The 23,114-nt window shown below is 40.8% G+C and overlaps 1 protein-coding gene across 1 annotated transcript in view; it reads right to left on the reverse strand.

The window, feature by feature from the left end:
- Positions 1-7: 7 nt before the first annotated feature.
- Positions 8-23,114, reverse strand: part of LOC118778207 (integrin alpha-2-like) — a 30,650-nt gene continuing 7,543 nt past the window's right edge. Inside the window, exons 2-30 of the mRNA XM_036529621.1 lie at positions 22,719-22,842; positions 18,168-18,277; positions 17,405-17,496; positions 16,750-16,864; positions 16,515-16,642; positions 14,588-14,736; positions 12,760-12,910; positions 12,260-12,425; positions 11,964-12,040; positions 11,722-11,860; positions 11,259-11,404; positions 10,933-11,076; positions 10,605-10,808; positions 8,930-9,060; positions 8,019-8,182; positions 7,639-7,790; positions 6,818-6,928; positions 6,520-6,590; positions 5,605-5,752; positions 5,320-5,412; positions 5,141-5,217; positions 4,963-5,046; positions 4,324-4,426; positions 4,020-4,130; positions 3,567-3,677; positions 3,024-3,137; positions 2,782-2,871; positions 2,130-2,246; positions 8-1,783 (exon numbers count right to left, since the gene is read on the reverse strand). Of these exons, the coding sequence (XP_036385514.1) occupies positions 1,694-1,783; positions 2,130-2,246; positions 2,782-2,871; positions 3,024-3,137; positions 3,567-3,677; positions 4,020-4,130; positions 4,324-4,426; positions 4,963-5,046; positions 5,141-5,217; positions 5,320-5,412; positions 5,605-5,752; positions 6,520-6,590; positions 6,818-6,928; positions 7,639-7,790; positions 8,019-8,182; positions 8,930-9,060; positions 10,605-10,808; positions 10,933-11,076; positions 11,259-11,404; positions 11,722-11,860; positions 11,964-12,040; positions 12,260-12,425; positions 12,760-12,910; positions 14,588-14,736; positions 16,515-16,642; positions 16,750-16,864; positions 17,405-17,496; positions 18,168-18,277; positions 22,719-22,842 (3,512 nt within the window). The 3' untranslated portion in view covers positions 8-1,693. The remainder of the gene's footprint in view (positions 1,784-2,129; positions 2,247-2,781; positions 2,872-3,023; positions 3,138-3,566; positions 3,678-4,019; positions 4,131-4,323; positions 4,427-4,962; positions 5,047-5,140; positions 5,218-5,319; positions 5,413-5,604; positions 5,753-6,519; positions 6,591-6,817; positions 6,929-7,638; positions 7,791-8,018; positions 8,183-8,929; positions 9,061-10,604; positions 10,809-10,932; positions 11,077-11,258; positions 11,405-11,721; positions 11,861-11,963; positions 12,041-12,259; positions 12,426-12,759; positions 12,911-14,587; positions 14,737-16,514; positions 16,643-16,749; positions 16,865-17,404; positions 17,497-18,167; positions 18,278-22,718; positions 22,843-23,114) is intronic.

Consider the following 23,114-nt stretch of genomic DNA (forward strand, 5'->3'; position numbering starts at 1 on the left):
AGTGGTCCTATACCCATTCATATAAAAAGTACACTTATAAAAATCAGTGCAAAAGTCCATAACTTAGACATTCCATCAGTTTTACTAAGCCAATATTATAACCTCAGGCCTTTGCTTGTCCTGGGTCCTGCACAGTATCTACAACAAAGTGTTTTCTATACAGCGACTGCTGGTCTTTGTTGGGAAAAATGAAATGCTTAATGGTCATAGGCATATGAATTATTATGTACATCTTTAAAGTATCTGTAAACAAATATAATGCAAGTAGGCAAGCACAGACATATAAGTAAATATATTAAGGAATGGCTGCATTCAAGAATTGTCTGTATCGCTCTCAATATGTCAGGTTTACATTGATATTAAATGGGGCTTTGTACCGTTTGTATCATCAACGTGAAATGGAATATGCCTTAATTTCCCTTACATTTAGAATTATATGGCCTTGAATTTCTAACCACCTAAATTACATTTTAGGCAAATGCCCTTATTCTACCATTGGACATCTATCCCTCTGAAAGGACAGGAGCAGACGAATGATTTGTATGACTTTCAGAACTTTTCACATTAAATCTGAACAATTTGATTTCAGGATTCTACAACTGTATGGCTGTAACTTCAGATAAATGTATTAAGCACATGTAACATTTGAATTGTTGCACAAAGAGGTCACATAAGGCTTATCAGTGGCTCTTTATTTTGGCCGATGTACTCTGGTTACGTTCTGCTCTATAACTCTTTGCATAGAAATTGTTTTCAGAAAGGGCTGTAAGAGCCAAAGGCACCGTCTATGCAGTGACACGGGCAGGACAATAACACACTGCACTTAGTTACCCGATGAGCCTGTATCTTTAGGTTAATTCTGCATAGCTGCAGGTGGGACAGCTAGCATATCTGAACACATTCCAGTTGCCCTGTATTCTGAACATACAATTGCTATTTAACTCATTTCCACATTTAATAAATTAACTTTGCTTGCACCCAATACAATGCATAGTACAATTTACATTCATATGCCAGCATATGAGAAAAACTATTATGAATACTTATTATATATCTTCTGGAAGATTTAAATTGCTGGGAACTGAAAGATTGATGAGCTACATGTATACGTACCCTGTGATGAATATTGATAGCTATTCATATCCTAGAATCCTCCAACAGTGAGCCTGTCCAATCCCATTTCATGCAAAATGCAAAATCACCACGTGACAGCTACACTGGGGCAGTAATACCAAGTCAGGAACAGTGCTAAAGCTCCCATACTTAAAACCTAATTACATTTCAATTTCATCCAGGAAGAGGTACAGTAGTTAATTGGTACAGTAGTTAATTGTTTTTCTCTGCTCGCAGGCAGACATAGTGCTATCATTGTGCTTTGTTTCTGGGGGGTCAGCCTTATCCTACATTGATCGAGCTCTGAGTGTGTGTTTCCGATTTGGCTTTTAAAGGCATGTGTTCCGTTTGGCCCTCTGCAGCCTCAGGCCTTTGATTGCGCTGAATCTGCGCAGTGACGTGTCCACCCAAAGACGCCTCGCCACAGCGTGCAGATGGACAGCCGTAGGGGCTGACGGCTGGCATATTTTGCACGGGTCCCCACACCAAACGCTTTTTGTCATCAGTTCCCTTTTCGATAAAGGTGAAGGAGAGGGCAGCCAGGATGGCCGTCTGCGGCCCTTCGCCTGCCGCGCCAAACTCATGCCTCGTCCTGCTGGAGTCCCTCGTTCTCCGGCTCGTTCTCCCCCTCTTTCATCAGCTGCTGGTACTTGCTTTTGAAGAAGCCCAACTGAAAGGAAATTGATGCAAAGCAAGCGCTGACATGTGACGACTAATGTTGTGGAATGATCGGAGTCCACATACAACACATGACCCGACAGAACAAGCGCTTAGCTGTACCTTGTGTTTGCACTACATGTTATGAAGCAACTGTTAAATTGGCTGCCAATGACCATGACGAGAAATATACACTTTGCATTCCTGAAGAAAAGACCATTATGAGTAATATTATATTTTTGTGAGCTTCCCTTTTGTAGAAATTCTAAAGCCATTTCACTGTCGAAGTCAGATGTATTTGACATGAGACAATATACGTGAATTTAACATAGCAGATAGATAGAGAATAGGAACAGTACCTTCCAGAGCAGGAGAACTGCCGCAGCCAATAGGAGCAGTCCCCCTATCACACTGCCCACAATCACTCCCACCGGCACATCGGCTTTCTCCTGTGGCTTACTGATCATTATTCCCACCTGGACAGTGGAGAAAAGACAACTGCGGTCACACTATGACACTTTGCACAGAGGAGAAAATGTTCCAGCTATGAATGGAAAATGCCATCTTTTTGTTAACATGCTGTTCATAAGAGTACCACTAGAGGTCAGTGTACGCTGGATAAACTGGCAGACATGCCAGAAAAACTTTTCAAACCTCAATCCTAACCCTAACAGACCCAATCAGCAGAGATGGGAAGAACAAGTGTTTTGAAGACATAACACCCCAAAATGTGTCACTGTAATGTACACCATACCTAATGGTAAAGACTGAACGTTCATTACTGTTTATTCCAAATGCATGGGAAGATGCTGATGTGTCTGTGTACTAACCTACACTTAGATAAAGCATACTGAAAAAGTATATTGGATGTTTCTTCTTTAGAGACAACACAATGTGTGAGATTTCAGGTGCATAGGCAGAGGTCTGTTAGAATGCAGATTACCCCAGGTTCATTCAATATGGCTGACATTGTTTCATCATACTGATGAAGATGCTGTCAAAGTGACGTACCGGCAGCTCATTAGGGTTGATTACCAGCAGCTCCGGCTCTGACGTTTCTATGCTCATAGTTACACTCAGCATGATGGACTGGAAGGTCGCCTGCACAGCCACAGAGGGAAAGAACAACTCAAGAGCTGAGAGCTGAAGACCCCCCCCCCCCCCCCACATCCCCACACACACACACACAGATTTGTTTCTGGCCACGCTGTGGAATCATATGAAATTAGATGGAGAGAGTGGTGTACACTTACAGAGGCAAATGTGCCGTTCCAGACCCTGGTGGTGATGTTCACAAAGTAGTCATGTTTTACCTCCATGTCTTTCAGCACACACTTCATGGCCTTACATGTGGCGCTTTTACAGTTCTGCAAGCATGAGACAGAGCCACACGTCTGAGTAAACATTGTGATCACCAAGACGTGTGAGAACATTATCATCTGAACTACAATCACTACAATCCGAACTACAATTCTTAATGTCAATATCTTTATTTTGTTTGTCTCTGTGTTACTGGTTGTTTTTTTATTTTAGTGTGTATCGTACTGCCGTGTTTAATGATTTGTTTATTGTATTTGCACTTTTGCTCCTCCACGTTATGCACTTTGGGCTGCAAAGATGTGCATTATTATTGTGCATATTATTGCTCCTACTTGACTTCCACTGTATCTTGGCTGTTGTACCTCGAGGGCAGTCAGTTACGGAAGGGCAGTGTTTTCCATTGTGAATAGAGCCTCAGGAAGGCAGAGATCCTGCTCAGTGGCTGCTGAAAGTGTAGAGACCCCCCACACACTCACTAGCTCCTCTGTTCCTCTGAAGTTCTCGGGGGAGTAGGAGGTCGTGTATGGCCTCTTGCTGATCTCCAGCGGGTCCACCAGGCCACTCTCCTCACAGTTCACACCGCCCCCCTGCCGGAAATTAACTTGCTGCTCAGTCTGTTCTACTCTGTGTGTTTTTCACATGCTGTAACTGTGTGTGCACGTGTGCGTGCGTGTGTGCGTGCGTGTGTGCGTGCGTGTGTGAGTGCGAGTGTGTGTATTGGTGTGTGAGTAAGTGTGTGGCAGGTCTGGGAGTGTCAAATGACCTTTGGGTCAGCGTTTTGAAAATCCCCTCCAGCGATCTTTTGTTGTTGATGAGGTAATTGTAGGTAATTGTTCTCTTGCTACATTGTATTTGAGTTATGAGTAATTATGAAATTTCAAATTGAAAGAAAAAGCGCTTGCGCACCAGTAAGTACTGCCTGAACTCACTGATTTAGTCTTGACTCCAGTTAAGTAGAACAATGGGTTTCCTCCCTTGGTGGAAACCGGCAGGGAGACTGTCAGATAGGCCAGGCTGACTGGGATGTTTCCTGTGGAAGCCTGAGGGAGAAAACAGATGCTGCCTTACTACAGCCAGCAGAGTTCAAAGGTGGCGTCTGGCACCTGCTCTGGAAAATCACACCACATTCATGCCACAACAAACCGCATTCACTTTAGCCGACTTCATATCGATGACCTCAACAGGCTCAATGACTGACAAACAAGGTTACGACATATTTTGACATCAACTTACTTTCAGTCTGAAGCTGAACTCTGGACCAATGTCATTGTAATCTTCCACTGTGGTCTTCACTGTACTCTCTTCATTCACCACGTAAAAGTTAATATTTGCATCTCTGAGGAAAGAAGCGAGACACAAAAAACAGGCAGAATGTCATGAGGATCTAGCCTGGATTCCTCCCAAACACACTGCTTCAGCTCTTAGATGCATTTAGTTCATCCAGAAATTAAAAATCTCATTCAGTATAACAAATTGAAGCTTGAAATGAACTTTACATTCTCTGGAAAAGGTCAGGAATTATTTGAAAGTGGATCCTGGGGACATTTACAATTCAATGCACCAAAGTCAAAAGCTGGCTTACAGCAGCCAGTTAATGAGACCGTTTATTCCCTCTCACAGAACCCCCATCGCACCTTTTCATAGTCTTACCTTTTTGTTATAGAACATATCTGATACCTTCGGTAATTCAGTGAACTCCTGTGAGACACTCATTTAAAATAACAATTCAAGGAAACTCCCCTTTTTCAGCCGTGGGCAAGTTATCATTTTAAAACTTCTGACTACTGATACTGCATTTTTGAAATTGTAGTACTATTTTGAGTTTTTTTCTTATCAACACACATGCTTGTTGTAAAAGGTAAATGGCCATACCTTGTCAAGCTGATTTCAGAATCATACTGGACATTGAAGGAGACATCGGCGGTGTTGTCAGTGGGCGTCTCCTCTTTGCTGTCACTGTGGCAGATACACAGGAAAGATGGAGGCGCGTTTCAAATGGAAATCATATACAGCGTGAAAAAAATCTGCACAAAATAAATGTTTCTCCCACCTTTCAGCCTCAAAGTGGATGTCCACCTTGCTCTGCAGCTGATTAAAATTGAAGTCAAAGTTGATTTTGAATGTCACCTTCAGAGAGGAAAAGCACACAGCTTAGTCCAAGGCCCAAGGACTGCATTCACAGCTTGCACAGTAGCTGCTAAGTAGCATACTAAGGTATGTACTGCTCACCTGCTGGTTTTTGTGGAGGGCAGGGTATCCCAGCTGACAGGACAGTGTTTCACTTTGCTTAGTAGCGGTGCATTTGACATCTGTTCCATCGCTCTAAAATGACAGGGAAGTTTATTATCTCAGCACAGGCACGATTCCAGCAATGGAAGCCCAGAGTGGCTGTCTTTGTACAGGCACCAGTTTAGTATCACTGAAACTGACTGTCTAACTGAATAATCATAAAATCAAGTAGTAAAGACCTGACCTAAAACTGAGTGCCATTATATTACATACAGCTATGCTTACAGGAGCTGTTATGGATGCGTAGAACAAGTTTTTGGAGTAGGTGGCAATGACCCGGGCATTGTAAGCATTCTCATTCCTGTTTTCCACAGACACGGCGAAGGAGATTTTGTTTGTTTTGTTTCCGTAGCTGACCAGCAAAGGCGCTTTTCTGCAACAACAAAGACTTCATGTAAGTGCAATATTAACATTAATTGCTCAAAAAGCTTATGAATAACCAAAATAACAAATGTAAATGACAGCAGTAAAATAGTAAACAGACAGAGTGTGATATGCAGCATCGGTAATACGAGGCACTTGCTTAAATTCATGAAATACAGTATACTGCTGAAGGAAAAGTTAGATCTATCAGTATACTGCTATATTATGTGCAACATACAGAATGTAATTAAAATTACTGGGAGAAGGCAATCAGTGTGAAAAACAGATGGAAACAGAGATGGATACAAGGCTGAGCTCCAACTCATTTTAAAGGCTGCTGTGTTGTTTTTCCTTCAGCTGATGCTATTAAGTATACATCCCTCTCACACTATTTTTACGTGAATTAGTTATGTCAGCATTTGCTGCCTGTGTCCACAAATAGCTGAAGATCAGTTGTAAAACAATGCGTAAGATGTATAAAAATGTCAAATTAGTTGGCCGTCTTGGAGATTTTCATTTCCACAAACAACAATGTAACTAAAAAGTACCAAAACAGGCTGTTCCAATAAGATGAGGGAGTGGCACAGTTAATCACAATACACTAGGGTGTGAACTGGTTTCTGTGGAAGCTCTTATATTTGACCGAAGTCCATGTGCAGTGAAGGTTTCTGGACGAGTGCATGTTCTCTGCAGACACTTCACTCGAGTGATGATACTCCACTGGAAACATGTGCTCTGTGAGAGACAACAGAAAAGAGCTGGCCTTTCTCTGCTCACCTGTCCTCCACCTTCAGCACCAGGTTACTCACACACACTTCATCAGAACCGCAGTCCTTCGAGAAGGGGATCTGCCAGCATAGAAAGAAAATTCGGGGTGGAATGCAATGCTTCTTGTCACAATAATAGTGTTTCCCCCGCCGTCACAAAGGAATTCATTTCACTTGTACTTGCATGGGCAAACCATTCAAAAACAATGCTTCCAGCCTAGTGCTGACCTTACTTGTGGAAAAAGGCATAAGGTTCTAATGGTACAAGCAAAAACACACGGAGCAGTTTGCAGCCTGAGGAAACTCACAAAGAACTCCCAGGCCTGTGGGCTCAGCATGTCCAGCACCGGGTTGTCACCAGGCTTCTGCAGGGCGATGTCCACTCGCACCCCGATGGAGCTCACAAAGTCTGGTGCATCCTGTTCAGTCACCAAAACACATCAACACTGTTTGGGACATTGTTAGGGTTAGCTAACTGGTTGTGAGCAGAATCCATGGACCACAGAAATCTCACAGTCCTGCCTCTGACAGTATTTGTTTGACTTAGCAGATACCTTTGTCCGGCTGGTCTAACAAAAGTCACATTTCGCTACCCATTTACAGCTGGGTATTAACAGGGAAGCTATTGAATTTCTGTACACACAGGGGCAGCACTCCGGCTCATCTTAAATTCGGCAAGATTCCGACTGCAAATCCAGCTACGCCGTATCCAAACCACACCACCGGCCTCTTCCTGTATCATGTGATAAACTCTTAATGACCAATATTCCCAGTTGCTACAAATGTCAATTTACCAACAGTGACATTTGGGGAAACATATGACTCTGATGACCTCTGTTTGGATTAAGGGAGAAGGCAGAGAAAGGCCTGTTACTAGAACTAAGTACAGCCCCCAGAATACATCAGTAACTTTCAACAAGAAAGCTCAAGAAAAACAATCACAGAGCAGAGATCTGTATGTGTTTCTTTACAACACTGTCACGTCTTGCCATTTCAAATATAATTTCAAAACATTGTAACTGTGATTTCATGGGAATGAAGATGTGCAATATTCAGAATTTAGATGTTTTCATCAGACATTTATCTGAATGGAGTGGAAAATATGGTACTACAATAATTTGCAGTTCACCTGCACGTAGACATCAGAGTCCTCGCATATTTCTGTGGTTGAAATACGGATGTCCTTCTGCAGATGGCGTTCGTTGTTGCTGGTGAACAGCCCCCTGGAGGTTACGCGCGATGACTGTAGGTCTGCGTCCAGAGTGATGTTGTAGGTTATGGCTGCATCCAGAACAAAGAGGGAGACAGAGAGTTTTTTGCCTCAGACAGAATAACACTGACTGCTTTTTGATTCAGCCTTAACCCTTCCTCCAAAAAACAATGAATAAATGCAACATGCTTTCTAATATTTTAAAACATAATTTTTTCTTCTTTAAGGGTAAATGGCTGAATTAACTGCACAGGGTGGACCACCAACAGTGTGACGTGGGTTTGAGCAAGCAGGCTTACCAACAGGTCCCACGGGTGTTTTGGGCCTAAACACTGCACTGAAGCAGACTTTGATCTTGAAGCAGAAGACCTTCTTCCCACCAACACTGCATGGTTTACTGAGGATGTTGATTTTGTCAGGTAAGAAGGTGGCTGTTGTTGTCACCATTGCCACTCCTCTGGACCTAAAACCACAGGTTCTATTAGCTTTTTTTAAAACCTGACTGCAATGGAACCATGACATATCAGAAATCAGGTATTACACTGTTAGTCTTGATGTGGTCATTGTGAAACAGTGTAAATGGTTTTTGGTTTGGTTTTGCACACAAAATTGTTTAATGCCTGTGTGCTGTTTGCAATGCAGCGAATGAGGTGAGGAAAACATAGTGTTGTAGGAATTGTAGGAAAGTAGAGACAGACAATTTCTCTCATTCACTACATGAACGCATGTCATTTATTTTTGCACACACCGCCAGCGAGACCAAGATCGCGCTCCCCAGACAATAACAAATGTGGCACTATGTTACCCCGAAAAGCACTATTTCTTAAAGGGACCATGTCTAACACAGAAAGGCATAAAATATAACTGCGTGTGTAGAGCATACACCAAATCACCGATTATGGTGAATTATGTCCATAGAATTCGCTACAGTGTACTAAGTTTGACCTATTTTTGAGGCAGCAGATACAGATTCATTTACTCTGTTGCTTCTTATATTCTGACATAGGAATCCAGCTCCAGAGTAATATCCTGCACCATAAATAATGCCTAAATAAATCTTACAGACAATGAGGAAGAAAAAGGGCTATCATCCATGGAATAGGTAAAATCCTGAAGTGTAGCAGATCCCTTGCCATACTCGATGTCATAGATAGCCATATAGATTTGTAGCACAGGACCTCTACTACATCCCTTTAAAGAAGCCACTCACCAAAGCTGGACCACTTTCCCATATGCTCCAACAGAAATATCTGGAATAGTGTCATCATTTAAATCTCCATGTGCATCCAGGGATCTTCCGAAGTACTGCATTTTAGGGTCTAATTCAGCTCCCAGAATTCTCTAGTAAACATGAAATACAGAGGAAAATGCAGCTGACACAGGCAGCTGCACATGTCTGAAAAGTAAAGAGCATGTTAGCTAAAACTGAACTAGTACATGGCAATGTAGCATAGTGGTAAGGAGCTGGGCTCGTAACCAAAAGGTTGCTAGCTCAATTCCATACTAAGGCACTGCTGTTGTACCCTTAGGTAAGGTACTTAACCCACAATTGCCTCACTAAATATCCCACTGTATAAATGGATAAAATTGCAACCTATGTAATTGTAACTTGTATGTATGTTGCTCTGGATAAGAGCGTCTGCTAAATCTAATGTCATCAGCCGATGCTCAGTTCTCCTCGCCTAAGAATGACATTATTGCATTGTTGTGGCAAACTCCCATTTCTCACTTTAAATCATGAAATCAACATAAAAACACCATTGTGAATTCTCATCATTGCCACTAGGTAAAGTAGTGTTATCATACCTTGTTAGGATTGGGTCGCAACAGATCACACACATTTTGCATCATTTTATTTCGAGCGAGGGAAGCCATGTCATAACAATATTCACAAAACTTTGCACTGAAGCAGAACCAATGCATTGATTCACAGAATACCTTCTATTTGTCTGCACAGTGAGGTTCAGCAGAGTTAGCCCTGCCTCAGGAGGATTTAGCCCCGCCCCAGTAAGATTTAGGCCTGCATCAGTAGGATTTGGCCCTGCACCAGTAAGATTTAGCCATGCCTTAGTAGGCTTTAGCCCTGCACCAGTAAGATTTAGCCCTGCACCAGTAGGATTTAGCCCCACCCCAGTAAGATTTAGCCATGCCTCAGTAGGCTTTAGCCCTGCACCAGTAAGATTTAGCCCTGCACCAGTAGGATTTAGCCCTGCATCAGTAGGATTTAGCCCTGCACCAGTAAGATTTAGCCCTGCACCAGTAGGATTTAGCCCCGCCCCAGTAAGATTTAGCCCTGCACCAGTAGGATTTAGCCCCGCCCCAGTAAGATTTAGCCCTGCATCAGTAAGATTTGGCCCCGCCCCAGTAAGATTTAGCCCTGCACCAGTAGGATTTAGCCCCGCCCCAGTAAGATTTAGCCCTGCACCAGTAGGATTTAGCCCCGCCCCAGTAAGATTTAGCCCTGCATCAGTAAGATTTAGCCCTGCATCAGTAGGATTTAGCCCTGCATCAGTAGGATTTAACCCTGCATCAATACGATTTAGCACTGCCTCAATAAGATTTATCCCTGCATGGTGTCACCTGAGTGTCAGCTGATGGCCACCATCTGCTGATAACGTGTACATGTGTACATTAAAGAACAAAATTAAATATTTCCTCCCAGAATAAAATTATCTATTTGAAATAAACTTAGGTAAAATGCTGTATTACATATAAAATGCAGAATTCAATTGTGTCTTACTTTCTTGCAGGCTGGAAAACCTGCAAACTTACACAGTATTAAAATCACAGCAGTGTGCAGCGATGCACTTGACTGTGGACCACAGAAAGGGTGAATACAAAAATGTCTGTGAGAGCAATGTCCCTATGAAAGCAGTTCATTCTACCTGTGAGTGCTCCCTCCTGATGGTCTTCCTGTCTCCGTTGAAGATGTAAATGACACCCCTGTTGCTGTCCTCTAACGGGGCTCCAACCACCACATCGCTGAAGCCATCGAGGTTCAGGTCCGGCACTGCAGAAATGGCCATGCCAAAGCGAGTATTCTCCAAAGAGGACGGCCCATCGAGGAAGCCTTGGTCACTTAGAATGCCCTAAGAGAGCCAATGATTACACAATTTCATATAAGCCGGGCAGACATGCATATTTTTCTCCACTGTCATTTCTTTCGATTCTTCTCAATTGTATCAGTCTTACAGGACAGTAAGGGTGCTTCACCTTTGTGACTGAGAAGAGGTACACCTTTCCCCTCTCCTTCTTCCGTTCACTCATATACATCGGAGCTCCAACCAGCAGCAGGTCGGCTGCACCATCCTTATCCACATCTAGGGGGCACAACACACTGCCAAAATAGGAACCGATCTGGGGTCACAAGCAAAAGAGACAAAACAGATCAACATGCAACATTCAGAAAGAGACAAAGCAAAAAAAAAATCAACTAAATAAATAAATATGCTTGTTAGCACCACATTATCAATGTGTTTATTAGCACCTTTATAAAAATAAACAATTGAAAAGGCCCAAATCCACTGGCAATACCTCACCTGATCTCCCCTCTGAGAATCTATGACTGTAGGCAGCCCCTGGCCATTGATGGTGTACACTATGACCTGGCCAGTGTGATTGGAACGAGGTGCACCAGCAACATAGTACTCTGAGCTTCCATCCAGCAGTGTTGTCACAGAGTAGCCTGCACAAACACCCAGAAAATTACAGCTTTGTAATCACTAAAACTAATATTAATAATACTAACACTAAAGTATATTTGCATACCCTGTCCCTCAATTATGTGGGTATTATAAGATAAAAATATACTTTTTGTAGAACAGGGCTGTTATTTAGGATAAAATAGTTATTTTGCAGCATTTTGTACACACACAACAGTGTACAAAATGCACCAAGACATTACAAAACAACACTGAAACATTAAAAACAAACAAAACAGAACTCAGGGATGAAAAAATGACCAAACACAGCATGCTGTATCAATAATAAATGAAACCAGACCTAATAATGAACTGTCGTTTTTGTCTTGCAGGATTTTCTCAAAGGTGTTCTTGGGGAAAATCTCTGTTTTCTGGTTAGTTTTGTGGACAACGGTGCCGCTCCACGCATAGGCGCCCACTGCCCCCAGCATCAGGACATCCTGCACCGAGGGGAGATATCCTGTCAAACTCATCTCAAAATTCACAACTCTCATGCAGTGACACATCACAGCTCATTAATGCATGGGAGACTTCACACCGTACCTCTTTACTGGAATAGTGGGCACTGAATCCCACTTGGGACATTTCCATTTGGAAACTGTCCCCTCCTTTCCCGGTCCCTGTCAATGAAACAGTATAGAAAGCAGGCCTTCAGCAGAGCAAAGCACTCCCATTCCATAATGAGCAAAGAACCTCAATCAGGCTTTTTTATGTAATTCAGTCTACCTAAAGGTGAAACAATAGCTGCACATGTGGTATTTAAAAAAAGAAAATACATCTAATAATCATTTACAGGATTTTAGTCAGTAGTCAGACAGTAGATTTTCCCCAGGATATACCTTCTATGTTGAAGATTCTATCCCCAAGTGTTCCTGCAATCTCCAGAAGGGCTCCCTCAGCGGTGACATTGAAGAAATGCTTCTCTGTGGGGTTACTGGCAATTGACTTGATTTCTGCAATGAGGTTCTTAGTGTCTATGTCATTTCTCAAGTAATAGCCAAGGACCTGGGAATGCCAAAGACAAATTCATGCTGTCTTTAGGTGAAAGGTATCACACATAAGCAATCCAGGTAGCAAACAAAAACACACACACAAAAAAATATGACACGTAAATCTGACCAGCTAGAAAGCTATGTGTCTTAGTTTAGTCTTCAGCAGGTCTAGGTACATCACCAGTGGATCCCAACAATCACTATTTAGTTTTAGCCCAGGAATAAAAATGGCAAACTTTTTTTAAATGATAATGCTGTCCCCTGTATAAAATCAACAACGTGAGACTTTATTCCAGAATCACACAGAATCTGATTGGCCGAGAGGTAATAGACCCCTCCCCACTCACTGCAATGCCGAAGCGGGTGATCTTTGCCTCCTCGCACTTCGGGATGATTGTGTCCCTCATGCTCTTGTCGTGAGATTCCCCGTCTGTCACTACCACCATCACTTTACTCGCTCCAGGACGACCCCCATTGGCAGGTAAGAAGGCTTGTTCCCTAACAAGAGCAATGTGTATCAATTTATTCCATTCCAGCCTATGCTAAATTACACGCAACTTTAAACGTCCAAATGAACACATCCCACAATCACAAATTTCAGTTGAAATTCATTAAAGAAGAGATTCCTGGAGATTTCTAATTCTAGCTACAAATGACCAATGTTCCGTGAGGAACAATATCAGAAATATGCTACAGCTTTTTTTCTGGAAGCCCTGATGCTTTGTTTTTCACACTAACATACACAGATCATAGGAAGTGCCCTCACCCAGAGTAATTATGACTAGATTTATCCTGCAGGAACTGGTGGATGAGGCAGACCGACTTGTTCAGACATCCTGAATTCCTATTTATACATTTCCCCAATTCAGCATGTCAGCATTTCAGATTTCAGGCAAAGGCCTGTCTACTTGCTGGGCTCTTGTGATGTTTAGGAGGGGAACTGAGTGATATAGAGTAACAGTCAAAAGTTTGAGCACGCCTAATTAAGATAATGCAAAACATTCATTGAAAGACATTTTGATCAAAGACTTAGGCTTAAATGCTTGAAATTTGTTTGTTAGAATAATATAAATGGTGAAGTTGATGCCAATGTATGAATTTCTTTAATTTTTTTTTTAAAATATTTATCGACTACTTTGAAGAATCTAAAATCTAAGATAATTTTTATTGGTTTAACACTTTTTTGGTCACTGCATAATTCCATTTTCATAGTTCTGATGTTTGTAATATTATCCTAAAATGTAGAAAATAGTCAAAATTAAGAAAAACCCTTCTATGAATAGATGAGTCCAAACTTTTGACTGGCACTGTATAGTTTGCTGAAGTACTCATCATTGCATCATGTTTCCTGTTGGGACTGTACTGCACTCTGTTTACTGGAATTATAAAAATGACATTACATGACAAAATATTACATTCATTTAGCAGAAGCTCTTATCCTGAATGACTTCCAGCACAGGAGAACAGATTTGTATCCATTTAACTTAAATGGGCAACATTGTCAGACAAGGCTAACAGCACTCCCACAGCAGTGAGTGTGAGCATCACACTATTCAGGTCCTACTACAAGATAACTCATACTAACCTGAAACTAGACAGCCTATAAACCAAAGGCAGCCAAGTACATACATTACCATACATTACACAGTCACTAACTACTGATAGGAATATAAGAATCAACTGCACGTGTCAGCATAATTAATCTGTCAGCATAATTAATCCTGTTCACACTGTTCAAGTATTTTACTTGAAACACATATCACAAAAAATAATCTGAGAAAAATGGATAATTTTAGTTAAGTGCCTGTGTGACAGTCAAAATGGCATTAACCGAAGGACACTATGTTGATAAAAGCTGGGGTGCTCTTGGGTTTTATGATAGTCCTTTTAAGACCAATAAAACTGGGCCCTCCACACTATCCTGTTATCTGAGACTGAGAGAGAGAATCACCAGTAGAGGTCTGCCACTAGAACCATCACCGACTTATAGTCTTATTATAGTATAAATGCTGTGTTATTCAAAAGTTACCACACCTGTTGTTTCACCCTTTGCAAATATACAGTGTGACATATTTTTCATCATTTCTCACTTTGTCATAACTTGGTATGCTGCAAAACGACATTTACTCAGTGTCTTGTAATGTATTAAATGTGTGGATAGTCTGGTCAACATACCTGGCAAATTCAATGGCATGGAAGGTATTGGTTTCTTGACCCTCCTTTTGAGCAATCTTTGAGGCTGCTGCAACAATGTCTTGTTTGGTTGTATAGGAATTCAGCTTAAATTCAAAAGAGGGTCCAACTGCATACTGAATAACACTCACCTGAAAGCAAGACATAAAAACATACATGAATCAGTTCTTGTGAACCTATACTCAGAATTCAGAATAGTACTGAAGTAACTGTCACTATACATAATAACTATTTGAACAAATGCCTGGCAGAAATTAAGAATTAAACAAAGATTAATATTATAATTATAATTAAACTGTTATAACAGAAATGGAATACCACAGAAGAATGATCACAATCATAATTGTTAAACAATTATGAGATGTAACTTGCCTTATATAAAGTGAATATGGAATTATTGCAAAACATGGATGCAGATTCAATTCAAAACATTATGAGGCTAATCCAATAGTAAAACTTTAAATGTTTACATTGTGGAATGATACATAAATGAAAAATGGATCATTTTATAAGAAGTAGATTTGGCAAATATTGACTTGCAATAACAAATACTACAAAATACAGGTGACTGCCAAAATAAAGGAAAGGCAAACATAAAGTGTCTTATCAGGGTGTCAGGCCACCACAAGCCACCAAAACATCTTCAATGTGCCTTGGCATAAATCCTACAAGTGTCTGAACCTTTACTAGAGGGATGTGACACCATTCTTCTACAAGAAATTCTATCAATTGGTGTTTTGTTGATGGTAGCAGAAAGTGCCATCTCAGGGACTGCTGTAGAATCTCCCACAACTGTTCAACTGAGTTGAGATCTGGGGATTGTGACGACCATGGCATATCATTTACATTGCTTTCATACTCATCAAACCATTCAGTGACCACTTATGGCCTGTGGATGGGGGCACTGTCAGCCTAGAAGAGACTACTCCCATCAGGATAGAAGCACTTCACGATGGGATAAAGTTGATCACTCAGAACGGCTTTGTATTTATTGCTGTTTACCTTGCCCTCTAAGGGGTGAGCGGACCTAAACCATCCACGAAGAATGCACCCCACACCATGACAGAGTTGCCAGAACCCTTCACCATGGGGGAGATAACCCACTCAGGCCTGTAGGTTTCTTCCTGCAGGTTTACACATGCGCTGGTCCACTTGTTGAGAAGTGAGTGAATATGACTGCAGGACTTTTTTCCACTGCTCAGTAGACCACTGCCTTATACTACTTCACTTGCAAAAGAGCATTTTTAAATGCACTAAGAGGTTTATGCACTGCAGGTTTACAACAGTATCTATCTCTGTGAAGTTCTTGATGGACTGTTCTTGATGAAACTGTCTACTCATGGCCTAGATGGATATTTGCAATCAACCAATTCAGAGTTGCTCAAACCTCTCCACAGACACCACAGTCAAAGAGTATATGCTTTTGACCACAGTTGCCCCTAGCTGATGATGTCTTTCCCAGATTCCCATGCCAGCACCACCGTAGCCACTGTTCCTCATGAATTATCAGCAAGTTGTGCAGTCTTCATCACTGAAGTTCCTGCCAAACCTGCCCCAACAAGCATCTCTTTCTCAAAGCCACAGATCTCTTCCTCTAACCATGGTAGCCATAATAATGGGCAACTGGGCCCATCTCAGCCATGCTTACCCTAACTATGATGGGATATTAATTGCTTAATTAACTCAGGAACCACACCTGTGTGGAAGCACCTGCTTACAATACACTTTACTTATTTACTCAAGTGTTTCCTTTATTTTGGCAGTTACCTGTGATAACTGAATGTAGTTTGACTTCATTTTATATTTTGTTTTGCCACGTGTTTGACGTGTTTGTAGAATGGATGTTAACACACTTTTGTATGTTGTGATTGTGTGAATTGGGGTAAACGTGCTTGGTCTGCATACGCACCTGAGTATTACTTGGACCAATGTCCAAAGTCTCTAACAATTTCTTGAGAAATGCTACAACTGGTGCCCAGGGCCAAATGCTATTAGACCCATCCAGAACAATTACAACATCCATTGGACCTCCACAAGCTGCAAATAACAATTGAATTAAAACAAACTCATAAATGACATTTAAACCAACTTAAACTGTAGTGTTCAGTTCCAGTAAAGTGAACAGACTAGAATGGTGTACTCACTCTGAATGGCTGGGGCGAATGGGGGCAGTGGAGCAAAGAGGGGGCTCACTTCAGTACAGATTCCAGGGACGAAATACTGGCTGCCACACTGCTGGGCCCAGAGAGGAGCGCATGTCTGGAGAGCACACAACAGCAGCAGTGTGGCAGACAGTCTGCATGCAGACCACATTTCATTCGCCAATATCAATACTGTAACTTCTAATGCAGTAAGCATTGTTTACTGCATTACTGCATTTTCTACGCAAATGTTTTTTTTTTCCCAACCTTATTATTATTCATGTTACCAATTTACTGAGGCAGTGGAGGTTTAGTACCTCACCAAGTACCTTGTTAAGTACCTTGCCAACAGCAGTACCCTACTCTATCGAACCAGCATCCTTTGCATTACATGCATACACACATCCACGTCACTAGCACTTAATGATGATGGTAAATGTTGAGATTCAGGTTATGGAGATGATAAATGCTTAATAAAAATTGAGGTCATTTTTTCTAATAATCAATCACATTTGAGGGAACAACCAACAACTTCAATGACTGAATCAGCAACACCTCAGTAATGACCTCAGTTATATGATGTGTTCCTGGATACATTTGGAAAAGGTAGCATATTTACAATTATTATTAGAAATGAAGTGGTTTCAGACAGGTTTACCATAAATCCCTCCTTTACTGGCATCCGAGTGAGAGTCAGACCAAGACTCATGTTGATATTAACATTTTTCACACTTTGAATGCTGACAGAGTCTGCAATATAAGAATGAAAATAGCCATGAAAGACACACTATTTGGGAGAGAAAAAAGAGGACAGCAAATCTGGCAAATATCCAGGCAGCATTCAACTGCTAGAGAGGGAGAGAGAGACTGCTCTATTACTGTGTGAGACTGCTCTGTTTTCACTGAGAGAAAGTGTGCTCTATCACTGTGAGAAAATGCTCTATCACAGAGAGAGACTTCTCTATTACAGAGAGGGTATTCTACTATCACTGAGAGAGTGTGATCTCTTACAGAGACAGAGTATTCTATAATCAGTGAGACAGAGTGCTCTATTACTGAGAGAGTTTCTATCACTGTGAAAGAGTATTCTATTATAACTGAGAGAGAGTGTGATCTATTATTGAGAGAGAGAGTATTCTGTTATCACCTTGAGAGTGTGTGCTCTATTACTGACTGAGTCTCTATCACTGTGCGAGTCTGCTCTGCTGTCACTGAGAGAAAGTTTGCTGTATAACAGATAAAGCAACTCTACCACTGAGAGATAGCGTGCTGTATTACTGACCGAGTCTATCACTGAGAGAATGCGCTATTGCTGATGGAGAGTCTCTATCACTGAGAGAGAATGTGCTCCCTCTCTGTCGTATGGATGAAATTGGCTCCTGTCATTTTTCAGTTGTATTCTCTAAGAAATGCAAGCTTACTTTGCAAGTTGAGCTTCTCACAAGTTGTTTTGGAGCCTGGGATTTCACATTTGTAAACATTGCCCTTTCTGTTCTGTTGGTAGCCACTCCAGGGAGAGCCAACCAAGAGCCTGGAAGGAAACACAGAGATGATCATTTCAAACTTTTTCAAACAAATGCTTTAAAAAGTGTGACCTTTTTTGGGGGGTGGTGGTAAGGAGCAGGGCTTATGACCCAAACGTGGTTGTATAGTATAGTATATATCCAGCTGTATAAACAGATAATGAAAATAGTGTTCAAAAATGTAAGCTACTGTACATAAAAATGTCTGATAAACATATGTAATATTTAATCTAATGTCTCCCTTGCGTGTTTCAGGTATCAGGTGTTCAGTGACCTTGTGAACGTGATTGTAGTGGGATAATGCTCAGAACAACTTGCATTAGACTGCATTAGACTGGAGAGGCCCAATGAGAATGCAACATTGAGGTGGTATAATCCAAAAAGTTGATACAAAGAAAATGAACATACATGTAATGATGTATAGAACTGCATACATATGCATTACGGTAAGCATTGAATGACACTTTCTCTGGAGATTCCTCTTCATATTAATATCCACTTTCTAAACACATTACTTTAAATCACGTTGTCAGGCAAAGTGATTAATGAGAGACCAGGATGTGCGTTAGGGTCAGTGAGCATGACCTAATTTCTGTCTGCTGAGCTAACAATTTCATTTGGATGAGTTAACACAGCTATTAAACACAGCTATTAAAGTGCATGGACGACAAGAATGTTTTTGATTCTCATCGAGACACTGCCTTCCCTGCACCCAAGAGACTGTGATGGGTAAGGGTTTAATGTTAGCTGTTAATACTAAGAACTACTTGCATGGCTGAAGGCACTGAAGATCACATCTGGTACATGCATTTAAACATAAATATTTTTTGAATAGACTTCTGAAGAAAATCTATGGACCTCCTCAGGAAAATAACCATACCTGTGACTTCAAGCTCTCTTTTCAGGGCTCTTTAGAGGGCCAACAAGAATGGCCAGACAGGAGTATATGTGTGTGTGTGTGTGTGTGTGTTTGTGTGTGTGTATCTGTTACTCTACAGTGACCAGTTCCAGCTCCAGTACAGTCATCTACCTGGTGTGTAGGTGTCACAAGTGGCCACATTGAAGTGATTGTATGAGTAATAACACCCAGCCCCAAGATAATATATATGATAAAGCAAACAAGACAGAGGTGTGTCCGATCTACATCCTGTAAAAACAAAACCAAAAATGTCACTCTGCTGAGATATGAGTAACCAGACATTTCACAATCTTGAAATATATCACAGGAAGTGACGACAGCTTTGGCTGATAAGGGTCTGTGCAAATGCAGCTCACTGCAGTGTATAATTTACATTGTAAAAATAAAGGGACTCATACTTATCTGGGCCTGTAATCATAAAGTAGACCTGCTAATGAGCAGTTACCCAACACTATAATGAGGCCTCACCTGTTCTGTGCAGTTTTATTATACATCACAGTGACAAGAGGCATGTATTGAAAAATGTGTCATGCACCACCTTATTTGTTTAATAAACCTGAATATTACTAAAACACAATTATAATAAAGAATATATAATAATACATAAACAATTACAGTACCAGTCAAAGGTTTGGACACCTTGGGGAAATGGGAAACATGCATTCAAAACATTTTGATCAAAAGACTTGTGCTTAAATACTTGACATTTGTTTCTTAGACAAATATAAATAGTGAAATTGGTGCCTATGTATGAATTTCTTTCAAAAAAAAGACAATTTTTAAAAATATTTTATAAAATATAAGAGATTTGATTTAACACTTCTTTGTCACTGCATATTTCAATTTGTGTTATTTCATAGCTTTGATGTCTTTACTATTATTCTAAAATGTGTAAAATAGTAAAAATAAAGAACTTTAAAGAAACTTTTGACTGGTACTGAGTCCATTAAGAAAGTCATTCACGTTGTAATGCAGAATACCCTTAGGGAATGTGAATGTGTATGTGTGTCTCTGGTGCTGTCAGAAGAGCACACTGTCTCAGATGCCACGCACCAGCACTGGTATCAGCTGTGGGCAGCTGCTGCTTGATGGATGTGGAGCAGTTATAGCTGTCCCTTCTCCTACCACAATAGCACACCATGAGATAAGTAAGCAAGACCACTGGAAATCACAAATAATGAAAAAACATGTATTGTTCCCGATGCATTCCTTGAAGTGTGGTCAAAGAGGACAATGATATTAAACAGGATGGAATGCTATTATTTCACTGAAGTCGTCTGTTTAAAGCAGCAAAGCAACTCCCAGTTTCTGTTTCATTCACAAAATGTTGAAGAGAAAAACAACAGTGTGCCATTTATAAATTCTACATTTGGACAGGAAGTGTCCAAAATCACAGAGGGTGTGGACCTCACAGGGATGGATTAGGAAACAGCATCACAGTTTCATTTACACCAGTGCTATCAAAGAGTTACTCAGACGTTTATTCATGTCTGTGTGCTGGGAAACAAGGAAGCTTAGAGCGTGCATGCCAGATTACAAGGAGCACGTAGTGTCATTAGGACCTCCTACGTCAGGCTCTACAATTCCCAGTGCAGCCCACACAACGGCAGGAAATGACTAATTAAAAAGAGTTTGACCTAAGACGGCCACATCATCCTTGCTGGCTGTGACTGGTCCTTATTAAAGCAAGGCTTCACTCCTATACTGGCTACTTTAACCATGTCTGAGGACAAACTATTTTTTTAATGAACGCTGGTAAACAGAGAAAAAATTGTAGAATAATGAAATCATAGACCCTTTGAATTTGGATCCTTCTGAGCTGGCATGAAGTAATATGTATGACATGCATCCAACTTTTTTGACGGGGTCTTGGGTCAGATTTGACTTAACTGTCTTATTTGGAAAGGCAGAGTGTTTCCATCCATGGCTTGTGCGCACATCCTGTGTATGTATTGCTCTCACTGTACACAGCTGAAAAATCAGTATTCCCTTGCTAAATTTCACCACTGAAAAATAAAGGATGTATTTCCTCTGTTTATGAGTACAATATTTCCAAGCTATGTAAGTTATGCTATGTAAATAATAATGTAAATAATGTAAGCTATGTAAATAATATTCTAAGAGATATTAAATGACTTGTAGATATTTGTATTCAATTTATCAGAGAAAACATATTGTTCTGGCCATGGCAGAGAATTTATTTTTCTGCATGGGTATGATTTATACATTTATATTAGATCCCCCTCATCCAATCAGCAAACTGGAGGTTTCAGCATTTTGCATACACACAAATGTGTCATTTAGTGATGACAGTTTTTAATAGCAGGTCCCATTCATTGATGGTGTGATTGTAATACCCAGCGTTAGGTCTGCATCAAGGTGAGGAGGTACAGCTCTGTTATCGGCCATCTCTAAGTGAAACACTCAAGGGGGACCGAAGCACATTCTTTCCATACGTTCTTTTGTGATTTAACCCTACATACATATTCACTCTCTTTGCAGAAATAAACATCCTTTGGCCTATTGATGTCTCATGGAAAGGAAAGCATAACAGTTATTTCCCTTGAGATAAAAACATGTCTTCCCAGAGATCTCCCGGAAACAGACTGTGTTATATGATACGGGGAGCACAGAAAAGCTACAAACTCTAGTTGGATGTGGACACAGTGGAGGCCTGTGTCACCATAGGGCCACTCCTAGTGTCAGTGTGAGTCATGTGACCACACTGATGTGGGGCTCTCAGGCCCTAAAACCGAATATATACACCACAGAATACTTACAGAGCTGATGCTCTGTTTTGATTGATCTTTTTTTGGACTTATTTTACTTTGATCCTTGTGTGTTTATGTGTGTGTGTGTGTGTGTGCACACGTGTGGGTTTGTGTCTGTGGCTGTTATACTGTGTGCATATGCTGTATGTATTGTCCTGAGAAGTAAGACAGAACCTTTTAAATATACTGTTGTTAGGCTTGCATATGTAAAACACAGTGCCAAGCTGTTTCTTCTGTAGTGAGAAGAGCTTCCTTAAAGGGACTCAATTCCCACAGCAAATCATGTGCTGATGCCCTGCATGTTGGCTGACATCATGTGCATGTGCTTCAGTGTGGATCCAGTTTGTTTTCAATATGGTTTCAGTATGTATTCACTGTATTATTGGTGTTTTTCAGTGTGTTTTCAGTTTATTCCACCAAATTATATCTGTCATATATCTCTACTAGATGATAAAATGATAACGCATAAACCTCCCCCCAGATGGCCCTCCTACAGAGCTTTTACAGTTGAACATAGCTTTAGCATAGTTTTATGGACACAGGCATTTAAACAAAATCCACATTCAGCAGGAAGGAGCCAAAAAAACCTCTCTCTTTCTCTTTCTATATATGTATCTGTATATAGAACATATATGTGCATACACAAATGCACACATACATGCACAAAGAGTATAAAATGTTCGATGTTGCCAGTTTTGTAAATCATTCTGTCAAGTGTTTTCTACATTAATTGACACTAAATAAACCCACCCATCTTACCATTTGCCTTGATGATTTTTGAAATGTTGCACAGTGTATCCAAACTCTTCAGCCATTGGGCCAGAGAACACTTTTGCTCCTGATGTTCCAACATTGAAGGACCATGACAAATAGGTGCAGAAACCTGAAAAATGAAACAAGACACTGACATTATGCAGGAACACACTGCACCTGACCACGAGGATAGTCTCATATAACACAGGGACTGACCACACCTGACCATGAGGATAGTCTCAATGGATTGTGCCACAGCATGTGACTGACAGCATTTTCACTCTAAACATCTGATCTCAAATTGGAGCATTCAAAACTCATAAAACTCTAAGAGCTGTTGGTACATGAAATGGATACTTGTATGCCTTCAGACTCAACAAGCTGCTGCAGTGAAATACATAA

This window comes from Megalops cyprinoides, chromosome 5, assembly GCF_013368585.1.
Source record: "Megalops cyprinoides isolate fMegCyp1 chromosome 5, fMegCyp1.pri, whole genome shotgun sequence".
NCBI lineage: Eukaryota > Metazoa > Chordata > Actinopteri > Elopiformes > Megalopidae > Megalops > Megalops cyprinoides.